The sequence below is a fragment of the Grammomys surdaster genome, unplaced genomic scaffold (assembly GCF_004785775.1).
Source record: "Grammomys surdaster isolate TR1022 unplaced genomic scaffold, NIH_TR_1.0 218, whole genome shotgun sequence".
Lineage (NCBI taxonomy): Eukaryota > Metazoa > Chordata > Mammalia > Rodentia > Muridae > Grammomys > Grammomys surdaster.
Genome location: NW_021604663.1, coordinates 3,127,828 through 3,142,618, shown reverse-complemented (window position 1 = coordinate 3,142,618; position 14,791 = coordinate 3,127,828). Strand labels below are relative to the sequence as shown.

Sequence of the window (14,791 nt, the reverse complement as noted above, 5' to 3'; positions counted from 1 at the left end):
AAGGAGGAGGAGGAGGAGGAGGAGGAGGAGGAGGAGGAGGAGGAGGAGGAGGAGCCATCCACATGGTGTGCTAAAAACACTGGAGCATGGCCCAATGGTTTTCTGTTGGAGTCAGGAAACAGATTTTATTCCTGTGGTCATTTGTTGGGTGACTCTAATTACAGAGAAGAGACTTTCGTTTCCTCTCCAACTCTTCTCACTGCGTGATTTGTCTCTAATAGTAATCATCTCAGTCAAACGGGGACCATTACGTTTGTACCTGACACTCCCTCATGTTCACATTAACAGAAGTCATTAGGTCACATGATTAGTCAGTATTCTTTAATTTGATGTAAGAAGATTCTAGAGCAGATGTCAAAGTAAAAACTAAGCATTCTATGAAGTTAAAAAAAAAACCAAAGTTAAGCCAGGAAAAGATCAAAGATTTTGACTCTGAAGGCTACTTTTCATATTTTGGAAAAGTCAGATTTTTCTAGGACACTGGTGATGGTGTTGTCAGGTGGCTCCTTGTATCCTCCACCCCTAAATCACAGACATGTTCTGAGAATCAGTTTAGTCACAAGTAAAATTATACAATTGAGAGTTTTCTGGAAAAGACATGATGTGTGGTCAAAATTAAGTGCTTAGCATCAGAGGTAAGTGATGTTAGCATCTGCAAAGACTGGGGGCTTGCGGGGGGTCTCTACCCCAGGGACTGTGTTTTACCAAGGCGCTGAACAATGATTTGAGAAGCAATGGAAAACTGATGTTGCAGACATGAGAAGCTGGGACTCAGAAAGGAAAGAGCAATGTGAACATACTACATATGCCTTCTGAGGCTGAGGCAGTGAACAGTTGGGCCGGGAGCTTGGTGGATGTGTCAGGGCATTCTGGGAGGGGTCTTGAACTGAGTGTGAGGACATGAATCTTCTGTAGTGATTCCTCTGAGGTGAGAGCCAGCTTAGATCACAGCAGATGTCTCCTATTTCTATCATAACCTCAATACACTCACCGGCTCCCTGAGGCAAACTTGTATAGAATCATTTCTTTGGCCTGTCATCAGTACCTTATCTGAGTAAACAAGCATTTATCTGTATGGCCCTAGGGAGGGTCACTCCTTTAAGATCCAGGTAGGAGCTATTACTTCAGATGGATTATTTGGTCTCTAATGAATACATCTCCTGTGGGTCCCCTTTCACAACATTGATGTAGGAGATTTTTAGCATATCAGAGACCCAGGTACCCTGGTTTTGAACTTTGCATACTGTGGAAATACAGCAGAACTAAGTACAGCAGCAGCCAGCTCTTCTCTGCTAGTCAAGCTGACCGTGGCCTCTGGGACTGAGAACATTGTTAAAAACATGAGTGAGTATTGTGTATGATTTAAATGAATACTGTGTTAGAGATAAGTTAGAGTGTATTGTCTCAAGCCCTAAGACTTGGGTTATCCTACACTGTCTTGAGAGTTTCCACATAAACCGTTTGGGATACCAATGTGATTGAACTTCAGAAAAATGTCTTAATGTAAATTTATTCACTTACTTTCCTTAGATATAATTTACAACTATGAAGAAAAATAAGTCCTTTGTTAGAAAAAATAGTCATAATTTGTCCACCAATCTGGGACAATGATGAAGCCAAACTGTTGGCCTTGGAAGCAAAGAGAGTTCTAGAACACTCTTACCTCCACAGTTCCAGTATCACCCTGGTGACAATAACATTTCATTCAATCATGTTTCCAATCAATCCTGTGAAATCAAGAAAAGTTGAAATTCTCTGAGTATGTACGCACAATGTCGGGAGTTATTCTGTTTTCCTTTAAAACACAGAACATTTGTTTTTAAAAATGTTTCTGTAGTCTAAAAGTATTTTTCATGTGATTTTAAAGTATGGAACAGGGCAATATTATCAGACAGGTATTATTTTACAAAAAACCAAAGTGTTCATTTCCACCCAAATTGATTTGTCTTAGAAAAAAAAGGAAGTCTTTATTCAGATTGACACAGAGTGTGCACCCCTAGCACATGCACAATACAGGATCAGAACGCAGAAGGTTTGAGCTAGAGGAACTAGAATAGAACCATAAACGGGTTCACCAACAGGAAATTAGCTGGTAGACCAACAGGAGATTAGTTGACAGATCAATAGAAAGTTAGCTGATAGACCAACAGGAAATTAGCTGGTAGACCAACAGGAAATTAGATCACAGACCAACAGAAAGTTAGCTGATAGACCAACAGGAAATTAGATCACAGATCAACAGAAAGTTAGCTGATAGACAACAGGAAGTTAACAGATAGACAACAGGAAATTAGCTCATAGATGAACAGGAAATTAGCCCAGGGTTTGACAGTGAAGGGAGCCTGGACAAGGAGTAGAGGAACCCTTATACTGAGTTCTCCACTGTGGGTCCTCATGTCATACAGATTGGGTGGCAGCAGAGCAGGGTCCCCCGGCTCTGCTCACGCATGCTCCCCTTTCTGATAAAACTTCCGAGAGGTGCTGGCCCATGGACAGAGGACGAATTTCTTACTATGCCTCAGAATCTTCATCATTTCTTCATTGGGGTCTTTTATCTGAAAATTGGGGAAAAGAATCCTATAAATTCATGATTCTGTGACTCTTAGGTATTAGAAATTAACCTCTTTTTTTCTTAACTAAAAGATTTTAGTTTCTTCTTTTTATTGGTGTGTGGGAGTGGTGAGCATCTGAGGAACCGACTGAGACCATCAGGTTGGCTCAGGAAGGACCCTCATCCACTGAGCCATCTCACAGACCCTACCAGTCAGTATTTATCTCTCTGGATGTTGTATTGATTACTTTAGGCTGTGACAAATGCCTGACAGAAAGCAACATGGGAGAAAGAACTTAATTTGTCTCATAGTTTGAAAAGGAAGAGTCTGTAGTGGGTGGGAAGGCATGGTGGGGGAGGGGTGTGGCATAGCTGGTCAGTTTGCATCCTGGTCCCGAAGCATCTGCAGTCAGGAGGCAGGGGTGGGGTGCTGAAGCTCAGTTAGATTTCTCCATTATTTCTCTTTATTCAGTTTGAGACCCCAGCCCATGAGATGGTACTGCCCACATTCGGAGTGGACTTGAGCCGACAATTGTCACTGTCACTTTAACTGCCCTTGTCATGTTTCTAGTTGTGTATAGCAGTGTTTCTTGGCTCATTAAACCAGGTCCCACCTGTTCACACCACCCAGTGTGCTCTGCATCCTGCCTGCTGACACAGGCCTGGGTGTCTCCATACAGGTGCCTGTGTGGACACAGCCGACCCTTGCGATGCAGCAGTGGATCAAGTCCTCCAGATGTTCACATTTCAGGGTGGTGTGCTTTGTTTTCTGCCTTCTGGTCCTTGTTGTTTAGTTCCATTACCACATTTTTTTTCTTTTTAATAAGACCTGCCCTTTCCCCCTTCAGAGGTGAACCCTGAGAAATTTTGGAAAGGAAAATGAAAAGAGAAAAATGAATGAGAGCAAAGGGGCATGGTTTTAAGGATGCTTGTGGCTCAACAGAGGATAAGACCATCTCTGCAGCCCTGGGATTATGAGCATACACCACCATGCCCAGCTTTTTGTCTGGGATCTGGAGATCCGAAATGAGGTCCTTGCACTAGCTAGTGCTTTGCTGAGACTTTGCTTCAGTCCTCTAATGAAACCTTGTCCTACAACTCCCCAAAGCCTGGCAACAGATGAAGGAGCAAGGGGGGCCTTGTCTCAAGGAGGTGCAGTCGAGGAGGTGGGATGGGGTGAGGGGAAGAGCAGAGGGGTGGGGAGGTGGATGCACTTCCTGTAGGGAATCCCAGACCCTGAAGACCCTGCTGTGCAGCCATGTAAAGCAGAGAGCCCTGCTCTTCCAGAAGATGGAGATCCAGGAGGTGGCAGGCACTTTACAAAGCATTCTGTCCTGGAAGCTTGGGAGCATCCCATGGAAAGAAGTCTATTGATGATTCAGAGCAGTTCATCCAGAACTGCACTGCCCACTGGATCCTGACTCCCATTTTAGTGGTCCATGATGCTAAGGATGTTACAAACCTCCCTCTGAGCCCAGGCATCTGATCCTTACTCAGAAAGCTGGAAGGGGTCCAGGGTCTCCATGACCCAGTCAGATGTGGGTGTCGGTCCTTCATCAGACACTGAATTGTTCACCAGACCCTACTACAGGACAGACTGGACCAGTTTTTCTCCCAATGGACCAGTTTTTCTCCCAATCCCTCAGTCTTCATTAATGGAAGGAAAGGGTGTTTTCCAGGGAAAAAGAAAGAATAGAAAAGGGAAGCTGAAGTTTGAATTGTCCTAATAATTTACAATAAACTAGGTCACTAAAAGTCTACACTCCAGGATGTCTATAGGAGCATGATATCTATGACTACAGTGGCCATGCTGTGTGAATGTGTGCAGGGCCACACTGTGGGCAGATAGAAAAGGCCATGCCATGTCTGTGGGTGTGCAGGGCCGTGCCGTGTGTGCAGGTGTGCAGGGCCGTGCCATGTCTGCAGATGTTCATGTCCATTTTCATGTCCATTGTATCCCTACAGGAATGCTCTGTGTTCCCTGTCTGCAGCCCTCACAAAAGGCTTCATTGCAATCTCTCTTGGCTTCTGTGGGTTTCCTCAGTTCTTGGTTTTTCTTGGTTGATACATATGTGTATGTGTGTGTGTGTGTGTGTGTGTGTGTGTGTGTGTATACAGATATATATCCATTATTGTTTATAAGCACAACTATGCCTAGATTAGGGCACACCATGGTCGAGTGTTGCTTCATTATAATCAAGTACATCTGCAGATGTTTCCCAGAGAAGGTTGGATTCTAGCTGACATGAAATTTGAGGCCAGACACTATCAATCAGTGCAGTAGTTGGTAGCTTTCGCACATCTGTTACATACTGGGTTAGATTCTGATTTAGCTGGTCTGTAGTGGGGCTCATGCATCCTTCTGTCAATCCAAGCAATCATAGGGCACACCCAGTGTCAAAATCCACTCAGCGAAACCATCAATCATGTTATTATCGGCATCATGTTCACTGATCATGGTGTAATTAGCATCCTTTAATGAAGGATTCTCACATCTCAGGCGTTGGATTAAATCTTCTGTTCATCTCATCTCCTCAGCACATGATAGGGCACAAAGGGTTAACAAAACTCACCAGAGGATCCAGAGTTGGAAGAGAGGACAGAGACAAGTCCTCCAGGTCGTTGGACCCCAGAACCATCACTTCTCTTCCCCGAGCCCCAGTAGGAACTGTGAGCCTTTCATCTTTCATCCTTGAAGCCTGCTATTTAGAGAAATTATAAACACATCAAGATGAGTAACTGCATTTCTTCACTGCCAAGAAATAAAACAGAGGGATGAGCCATGTGTCCTCCATGATGGGAGGGCACAGGTTAGCCTGCCAGGGGACGTGCAAGTTGTCAAATCAGGCTAACACTTGGATTTCTCCCAGTGTCACAAGCTCAGACAAAAAAAAAAGCCATACACGTGAGACATCTCTACATATCACTGCATTTTTGTTAATAATGCATTGACCGTGTCTGTGATGAGCTTTAGAGAAGGTATTGGGGACCAGTGGGTTCTGTGAACCTCTTTCTCTTGGGGAGCCTCTTTGCACTGAGTTTTGTCACTGGCCTCTGGGCAATCACCATAGGCCCTTCCAGCAGCAAGTGAAGCATGTTCACTTTGGTTCGGCACCAGACTCCCCACCTGAGTGTGTACAAACCATCCCCGACGATGCCCGCCTTGCAGCCTGCCCCCAAGTGGCCTTCATTGCCATTTCTTTTCATCTAAATCCAGCTTGGCGTAAGTGTGTCTCTTGTGCCTGCCACTCATTCCTCTGAATCTCTCCCATTTAGATACTCCGTTTAGATCTCAGCTGGCATATTTTTTGCTTCATATAAGTTGCCCTTGGCTTTCAAACGTGTAACAAGCTGCTCACAAAGACATAAAGTAGATCTGCACATCCGCCGTGTTCCTCCCCAGCCTCAGCTGCTTAATGCATTAAGGCAAGGTCGCCAACTTCAAGTTAGCTAGAGATGCCTGTGACTCATTTTTATACCTGCAGCTTGTTATAACAGTTCATATCTTATATAAGGAAACATTAACTTGCTATTATTAAATGGTGATCTCTACACAGTTCCACCAGATCTTATTAAAGATGTATTTATTATGACGGTAAGAATTGGAGTTTCAACCCAAAGTGTTTTCTTCATTATTATATTTTCATCATTGCATGGCTCTGTTTTAGTGCCTTGCTGTTCATTTAGAATGGAACTTGTCTGTGCAAATCGATGTGCAATTGGTTTGGTCTGTGCCAGACATAGCAGGGGCATACTACACCCAACAATGAAGCTGAAGCTGCCATTGGTGGCTCCTGCCTTCTGGCCCAGAGCTGATTAGGAGTGGCTTCATTTATAACTTGTTTGTTGTTGTTACCCCCATGATTTGGGGAGCAAGCAAGGCCTTCCGAATATTTGGGTTGTTTTTAACCTTACATTTGACCTTTGTGTACCGGGAAACTTCCGTTGCTTTAGCTTTCAGAAAATTTGGAGATTTGCAGACCTTCACATATACCAATAATTTATGCAGGTCCTGTACCATTAAATTCAAAGCAACATAATGTCTATTTGAATTTTAACAGCAGGGAAGTTCGAAGAAAAAGGCCTTAGTTGGAAATCCTTCATAAATACGTGATTTCCCTAAAATTAGCCATGCTTTCTGCAGAATGAGGCATAGGTAGTCTTTCCAGCCTTCTGTGAGAGCTGCCTGAGAGTTTTTATCAGACTGACTTTCCGGCCGTGCCAAGGAGAGCCATTCTGTTAGTCTAAAACAGCTTTGAAGATTAATAAGTAACAGGACAGTCATACATAGACTTATAAGTGGTAAGAATATTTAAATGTTTCTGATATATACACTTTGGAAAAGGAAATTGCATAGGTTGTCTTAAGAGATAGATGTATGTGTTTGTGTCTCTGATGACAATGTCAGTAAATTTGGTGATCTAAGATGACCTATGATCAGTGTTGGGTTTAGATCTCCTGCAGAACTGTCAAACGCACCTGGTGATTTACTGGACAGCTACTAGACTATGCAGCCCCCAGGTGCCACTATCTGCTGCCCCTTCTTTAAACACAGTAAATGTAGCCCAGCTGTCTATTACAGCAGCAGGTAGGGAATGCAGAGAGGACCCAGAGGCTTGGAGTGGCCACCCCAGGATGCTGAAGTGTGTTACTCACAGTGAGCAGTCACAGGGAGCACTTGAGTCTGAAGTGTTTCCCATACAGGAAACTATTGACACTTAACAAAAGAAATCAGCCTTGTGGGAAGAGGTTAGTAAGAGGTTACTTTCAAATGTGCCTCATTAGGAAAGACTGTATCCTGACCACAGGCACTGAGAGTGACCAGTCCTCAAGTAGGAGAGCATTAGGAGGGAGAGCCATCATAAGTGTGATAGGGGTCCTGAAAGGAGGCCCCCTTCAGTTGCCAAGATTAGGAGAGTTTACCGACTGGAGACAGCATGTTCTTGAAGGGAGAGAGCATCACCCCTCAGGTTTGGCAACAGTATGTTACAATGTATAAAACAGAGTAGGTTCGGCTGTTGCGATGGCTCCGCAGGCAGAGATGCATGCTGTGCAAACCCAACCAACTGAGGTCGACCCCTGGAACCCAAATCAAGATCAAACGGGAGAACTGACTCCATGATGTTACCCTCTAATCTCCACCTGGCATGCATGTGCCCCTAGCATGTGTGCACATACCCCCGCCCACACACTAGTAAGTTTTTAAAATATGAGAATGAAAGCAGTTCATAGAAAGGAAGGCTAAAATGACTTGCCCTTTAGAAGGTCTCTTTTGGGAGATCTATAGGCTCACAACTATAGACAGCCATGATGAGACCCTGGGGGAGAGGATTTGGAGAGAGCTGTTATGATTCTTTCGAGGAGCAGAACTGATAGAATGAATATGTATATACACACACAGACACAGACACACATGTATCTCATTCATATATATATTATATATACATATACATATATATATGTATATATTTGCCACTCTCCATATATATGCATATATTCCATGTTTATAGATAGAATGAATAATATATATATGATTAATATATGTATATATGTATACATAATATATACATATATATTCTTCATTCTATCTATAAATTATTCCTACAAAGATTTACTAGAGAGGCTTACATGCTGTGGTCCAACTATTCCAACAATGGCTGTCTCTTGATGAAAAGTCCAAGAATCCTGTATTCAGTTCATGAGGCTGAATGTCTCGGCTGGTCTTCCATGATGTATTGGGACCCCAAAGAGGCAGGCTCTAATGCCAGTGAAGAATGAACTTGCCAGTGAGAGTGAGGACAAACAGGCAAAGAACTTCCTTCTTGCATGTTCTTTATATAGTCTGCCACCAGAAGGCATGGCCCAGATTTAAGGAAGATCTTCCTACCTGAAAAGATCCATATTTAGGGTAAGTCTGCCCACTCAAATGATTCAATCAGGGATTTCTCACTGGTGTACCTAGCTGCTTGAGTTTTAGTTAATCCCAGATGTAGTCAATTTTGACAGGCAAGACTAGCCGTCACAGAGAGCAAGCACCACCTCACAGTACCATGCTGACCATGCTGATGTCTTGCACAGACAGCCTTCAGATCCCTAGCTCAAAGGGAGTTTCTGACTCCTGCAGGTTTTGAGAGGAGGGATGGAAGAGGTTCCATGTGGCATAGCCTGTGTGGCCTCTGACATGGAGGAAGGCAGTAGACAAAAGAATAAATTTACAATAGAAGGGTCTCTCAGGCTGGGCTATCATGGGGGAGCTGGACCCTGGGAGCTGTAAAGAGGGAGAAACTGGAAGGCCGCGGTGTAGGAGGCTTCCTTGTCAAATGTCCAGGAACTGAAGGGCTGTGGTCTGATTTATGGGCAAAAGAGGGGCAGTTAGATCAGAGATCTAACAGACACAGAAGTACATCAGTACATTTGTTTAAATACACATGTGTTGTTGATACTTAATTTGTACCTTTGCAAGCCAACATGGTCCCAGTCATAAAAATAGAAACCAAGCTAGATGTATTAGGCAGAGATAGACCTAACAAAAGGATTATGTTGAACTAATTAGGAAGGACTAGAAAAATAGGAATAAAAACTGGTAGGCACTGCAGTCTTGGTAGTGAGCCCCTGCCCACACTGATGGCCAACTTTGTCATCCCCATCAGTATGGTATGTATTGGAACACCTAAGAGGTGGGGCTCTAATGCCAGGGAAGAAATGGACTTGCTAGTGAGAGTGAGGGCAAGCAGGCACAGAGAGAAAGCTTCCATCTTCTATGTCCTTTATAAAGGTGCCACCAGAAAGAGTGGCCCAGATTTAAGGTAGGTTATCCCACCTCAATCAGTGGGGTCAGATCCTTTTGCCCACGTGTGGCTAGGTCAGGTCTATAAGCACTGAATGACACTTCCAGCCTCCAGCCTCCGACCTCCAGCCACCGTTGTCATAGCCAGAATAGGAGCAGAAGCTGTATCAAGACCAGAAGCAGAGCCCTTTCTTCTGAGCTCACGTTAGCTCCCTAAACCCAAGCAGCTCCACACTGGCAAAAGAGCCTGAGAAATGCAACGTTTGTCACTGGTCCCTGGCATCCAGAGAGCAGAGAAAAGCAGGCATTATCTGGCCCAGGCGGCGTTCCAAGTATTTTAGAAAATGTGAATAGGCATCTATTTTTAATTAATCCTATATAAATACAGTATATAAAAACCCTTTCTGACTGCTGCTCTTATGGAGGAGTAAGAGAGAGAACCAGTTTTGTAATCAAGAAAATAAGTGGATTTAAAGACAATTTGGGACAATGTAAAGGAAGCCGCTGCCCCTTGTTAAGAGGGCTGCTCCTGCCAGGGGCCATGCGCCTGTCCCTTCTCTGCCTAACCCAGCTATTTAAAGCTCAGCAAGTTTGAAGCAAATCCTACTGTGTGGGATTTTATATCTGACAATGCTTGTTTCTTTTCTAAAGCAAGATGTTGGCTTTTCTAGTAACAATCTGTTTGCTTTCTGAGTTACTTTGTACATTTTTCTAGATGCGTTTGTTACATGACTAACTCCAGTGGGCAATTATAACAGATAACCACACATATGATTATAGAATTAGAATCATGCCTTTGAGAACTTGAATTAATGATGAAAATCCTCTCTAACATATCAGGGTTAGATTGTCCCAGAAAACTTAAAAATTAAATGTCGGTTTCTGCACAGCTCACTGCAAGGAGAAGTATAAAGCTCATTCGGCTTGATGATTGGCAGGTGAAAATCATAGTACTGACATTCCATACTCACATGTAATAGATTAGCCTAACAGCATCACTTATAAGATGCCATTATTCATAGTATACTAGGAGTCCAGTCCCCTGCAAGCATTTAAACTGACTACGAAAATACACACAGTGTATATAAACACGCATGTGCTCCATTTTCTAACTTTGTGTGAGGCATATGTAAACTAAACTCTTGGGCAGGTGGTTGATATATTTGAGAGCCCATGTTTTGAAGATGAATCTCCCCAGATATCTTCATGTGTATTCCTTTATTTCCCCAGTTTGACCTTGTCTGCAGCAATGCCTGGATGTTGGACCTCACGCAAGCCATCCTGAACCTTGGCTTCCTGGCTGGGGCTTTTACCTTGGGCTATGCAGCGGACAGGTAGGTATGGGTAAGATAACTGAGTATTTTATTATTCTGTGCTGCTTGTGTATGGGGAGAAACCCTTTCTATCAACTGCATTCAATTTCTTATTCCACCACCCACAATGTTTGCTTAGACTAATTCTTTCCTTCTCAAACTTCCTCTCCTTGTTCCTTGGTAGGGAAGGTATCCTTGTGGGTCAGAAAGCACCCCAGTGAAATCTGTGACCTTGGGGGCAGTGACATCATGGCTCAGGTGACAGGTGAAGGGTGGAGTTAGTTTAGTCAAAGCAGCCCAGTAGTTAGGGTTTGTTTAATTCAGTCATGAAATCCGCCACTCCACATCTTGCTCACTTATTTTTTTTATTTTTTTTCTTTAATTCTTGTTTTTTGTTCTGTAGATTATGTTAAAATTCTGAAGAGATTTTTTATCAGAATTTTTTTTTATTTCGGAATGAGAATTAATTTTTTTCATGTACATTTCAATTCTGTCCTCAGCAGCTCCGGTTTGGAACTGAATCACATTCTTCCAATTATGAAATGAGACTCAAGCTCACAATCCTCTTGCCTGTCTCCCAAGTGCTGGGGTTGTAGGCATGCAACATCATGCCAACTAGTTTTTAAAATTGGGTTTTGCTTATGTATTTTATCCTGCATGATCAAAAAACGTCAATAAACGTATCTCCTAAGATAACTCCTTGTAGGAGGAGAACCCAGCTCTAGTCAGGAGCTGAGGATCTTCCCTTGTAACTGAGTTAGTCCTTTGGAGTGAATGAGCCAGACTTGAGAGAGGGAGCTGTAAGTCACCCTGCCTCCTGGCAGCACTGACCACCTTTGTGTGTCTTCCCTTCCTCTGAGTGTGCCTGTGATATGTATTCCTTAAGGACAGGATGAGAGGTACTTTAATAGACATATACCTGTCAGGAGACAGCGTGGTGGGGGCTGAGAATGAGGGACTTCCAAGTATGGAGCTTATGGACTTTATGTTGTCATCACTCAGACATAGTGAGCCTGAGGCTGAGCAAGCTGAGAAGCCCTTCCCACATATGGGGTCACAGGACAAACTGCTGCTCCCCAAGTTGGAGAGCGAGGCAGACCCAAGTAACTAACACTTAGTGGGGCAGAGACTCCTGGGTAATGAAAACCTGACCTGAATGGCTGGAGCGTTGGAGGCTTAGCATGTGAACAGCTCTAAGAGTGAAAGCCCTAGGAGATGGGCAAGGGTATAAGTCAATTGTATAGGAAAGGAAGAAGGGAAGGAGGGAAGGAGGGGAAAGTGGGTGGGCAGAGAAAGGGAGGGAAGGAGGGAGGCAGGGAGGGATGGACAGAAGAAAAAAGCAAAATCCAAGGGACTTTAGTCACCACATTCCCTGGAACTGTAGTTACAGATGGTTGTGAGCCCTGTTGTGGGTGCTGAGACTCGAACCCAGGTCCCCTGGAAGGACAGCAGGTGCTCTTCACTGGGGAGCCGTCTTTCTAGCCCCAGGTTCCTGATTGTTTACCTCTTTTAAGTCTGCCAGGTTTTCATTCTGACTATCAATAGAAATTACACCATGTTTCTGTTTATGGTAAATGAATGGAGAAATATAAACCATGCTAATAACCAGAGTAGAACTCATCTATTAATAGCATGCAGGGCAAACTTCACAGGGAATACACAGAGTTAATTATAAATATTCAACAACACACAACAATCTTTAACAACAGAGTGTCAAAATGCAGGATGGCGCCATAGGAGAAACAGATGAGTCCCTCATTGCAGACACTCTAATACTTGGTATCTAAAACGTAAAAATCTAACCAACAGAATATTACGACCAAGATGCGACTGAATTTAACAGCACCATCAAATCTACTGGGTATATTGGGCACCAATAGCAAAATACAGGTTTTTCTCAAATACATAACAGACCTTAATAAAGTTAATATTTTGGGCTATAAAATGATTTTAATGAAATTAGGGGAATAGAAAGACATACCACATTTAATCTTTGTCTCCAAGGAATTAAACCATAAATCTGTAACAGGAACCTGGAAATCCCCAAAATACTTAAAAATTAAGCATTGTACATCTGCTAACACAGAGAAGAGATCTCAAGAGAAATGTAAAGTATTTTAAAACCAGTGAAGATTAAAAAACAACTAACCCGATTTTATGGGTGCAGAAAAACAATGCAGAAGAGGGCTTATAACATTAATATGTTTACTGAAACATAAGATTATCTAAAACTCATCATTTAAGTTTATACACTAAGTAACAACAACAAAGATGACCAAATTAAATTCAAAGTAAATAGAAGAAAATTAATAATATAGATTAGAACAAAAAATCAAATTGAAAACAGTAAGTCAATAGAGAAGATTAATAAAGTCAAAGAAAGTCCTAGTAGCCTTTTAGCTAAGCCAACTAAGAGACAAAAATAGGACTCAAATTAATGATGCCTTAAAAGTGGCTTCAAATCCCATAGACTTTAAAAGGTAGTAAAGGAATAATAGAAATGGCCTTATGGCCCCAGATTTGACAGCCAAGATCATGCGGGCCTGCTCCTTGAGAGATAAAACCCACCCAAACCCACATAAGAAGTAGATCATTTTAATAGGCCTATGTCTATTAAATAAATAGAGTCAATAATTAACCTTCCCAAACAGGAAGTGCCAGGTTCAGATTTGGGGCAGGTAAATTCTACCACATAGACAATACGTTACACCCAGTTGCTTCTATTTCTTTCAGATGATAAAGATAAAGGAAGCACATCCTAACTTACCCTATGAAGTCAGCCTTGCCTTACTGCCAAAACCAGTGAACATATTAGAAGAAAAATAAAACATTAGCTTTCAAAAACAGAGATGCAAAAACACAGGGCAAAGGTTAGAGAAATGGCTCTGTGGTTAACAGCACTGACTGTTCTTCCAGAGGGCACAAGTTCGATTCCCAGTACACATGGGGCAGCTCACAATCATCTGTAACTCCAGTTCTAGGAGATCAGATGCCCTCTTCTGGCCTCTGCAGGCACTGGACACACATAGAGCAGAGATACACTCAGACAAAACACTCGTACATATAACAATTTTAAAACCAAATACATACAGGATAATATATTAGCAAGCATGTAGAACCACAGAAACTGTTGTTCATTGCTGGTGGGACATATAAGGGCATAGAAGGGGAAAAGGTGGTTTGTCAATTTCTTGCAGAACTAAATGCACAGGACTAGAAATTACAGTTTGGGTATTTACTCAACAAAGCTAAAAATATATAACCACATGTAAACTCTCGTGTGGACCTTACAGCAGATTTATGTATAATTATCAGCATCTGGAGAAGCTAAGATGTCCTGCAGTAAGTGAATGGACTTATGATCCGTGATATGTCTAGACCGTGAGATATTACTCCATACTAAAAAGATACAAGTTAGGAACCCTGAAAAGATAGCGAGGCCTTAAGCCTATATCGGTAAGTTCAAGAAGCCAATTTGTAAGACTCCATGTTGTAAGATTCCATCTATAGAACATTCTAGAAAGTTGCCAAGTATGGAGACAGTGGGAAAGTCTGTGGCCTGAAACCCTAGTGTGAACCGTAGACTTGGGTCTACAGTGATATCTGTAATGGTGTCACCTTTAGCTTGTTAACTGTTACAGGTGCATGACTCAGTGGCAGTGATGGGGATCAGCTGCACGTGTGAAAAGAGAGGCGGTCCGTGGGAACGCTGTATTTTTCTGTTTAAATTCTGCTCAAATCTAAAACTGCTTTTAAAAAATAAAGTTGACTTTTAAAACATATTGGTAAATTAAGGCTGCTTCCATCTCTGCCCTTGGTGCACAAATGCAGAAGTAAGAATGTTGTTGTGGATATTTATAAGGAAAATGACAGAGAATGAAGCTTTCAAGGGTCACTGATAATGAACTCTCATAAACCAGTCATCTGTCACAACTACAGGGAACTGATTTGTGCCAGACTAGAGAAACTGATCATAGTACCCTGCCGCTTTGTCTGAGCTGTTTAACTAAAGTTCTATAACTCATGAGGAAAAAAATCAATACAAACACATAGATTAGGAACCTTATAACGAGTTTTCATATTAGAACTCCATTTCTTCTTCTTCTTCTTCTTCTTCTTCTTCTTCTTCTTCTTCTTCTT

General features: G+C 42.5%; 1 protein-coding gene across 1 annotated transcript in view; it reads left to right on the top strand.

Moving 5' to 3' along the window:
• Slc22a3 (solute carrier family 22 member 3) overlaps positions 1–14,791 on the top strand; it is an 88,032-nt gene that overhangs the window by 28,647 nt on the left and 44,594 nt on the right. Inside the window, exon 2 of the mRNA XM_028772746.1 lies at positions 10,569–10,672. Within this exon, the coding sequence (XP_028628579.1) occupies positions 10,569–10,672 (104 nt within the window). The remainder of the gene's footprint in view (positions 1–10,568; positions 10,673–14,791) is intronic.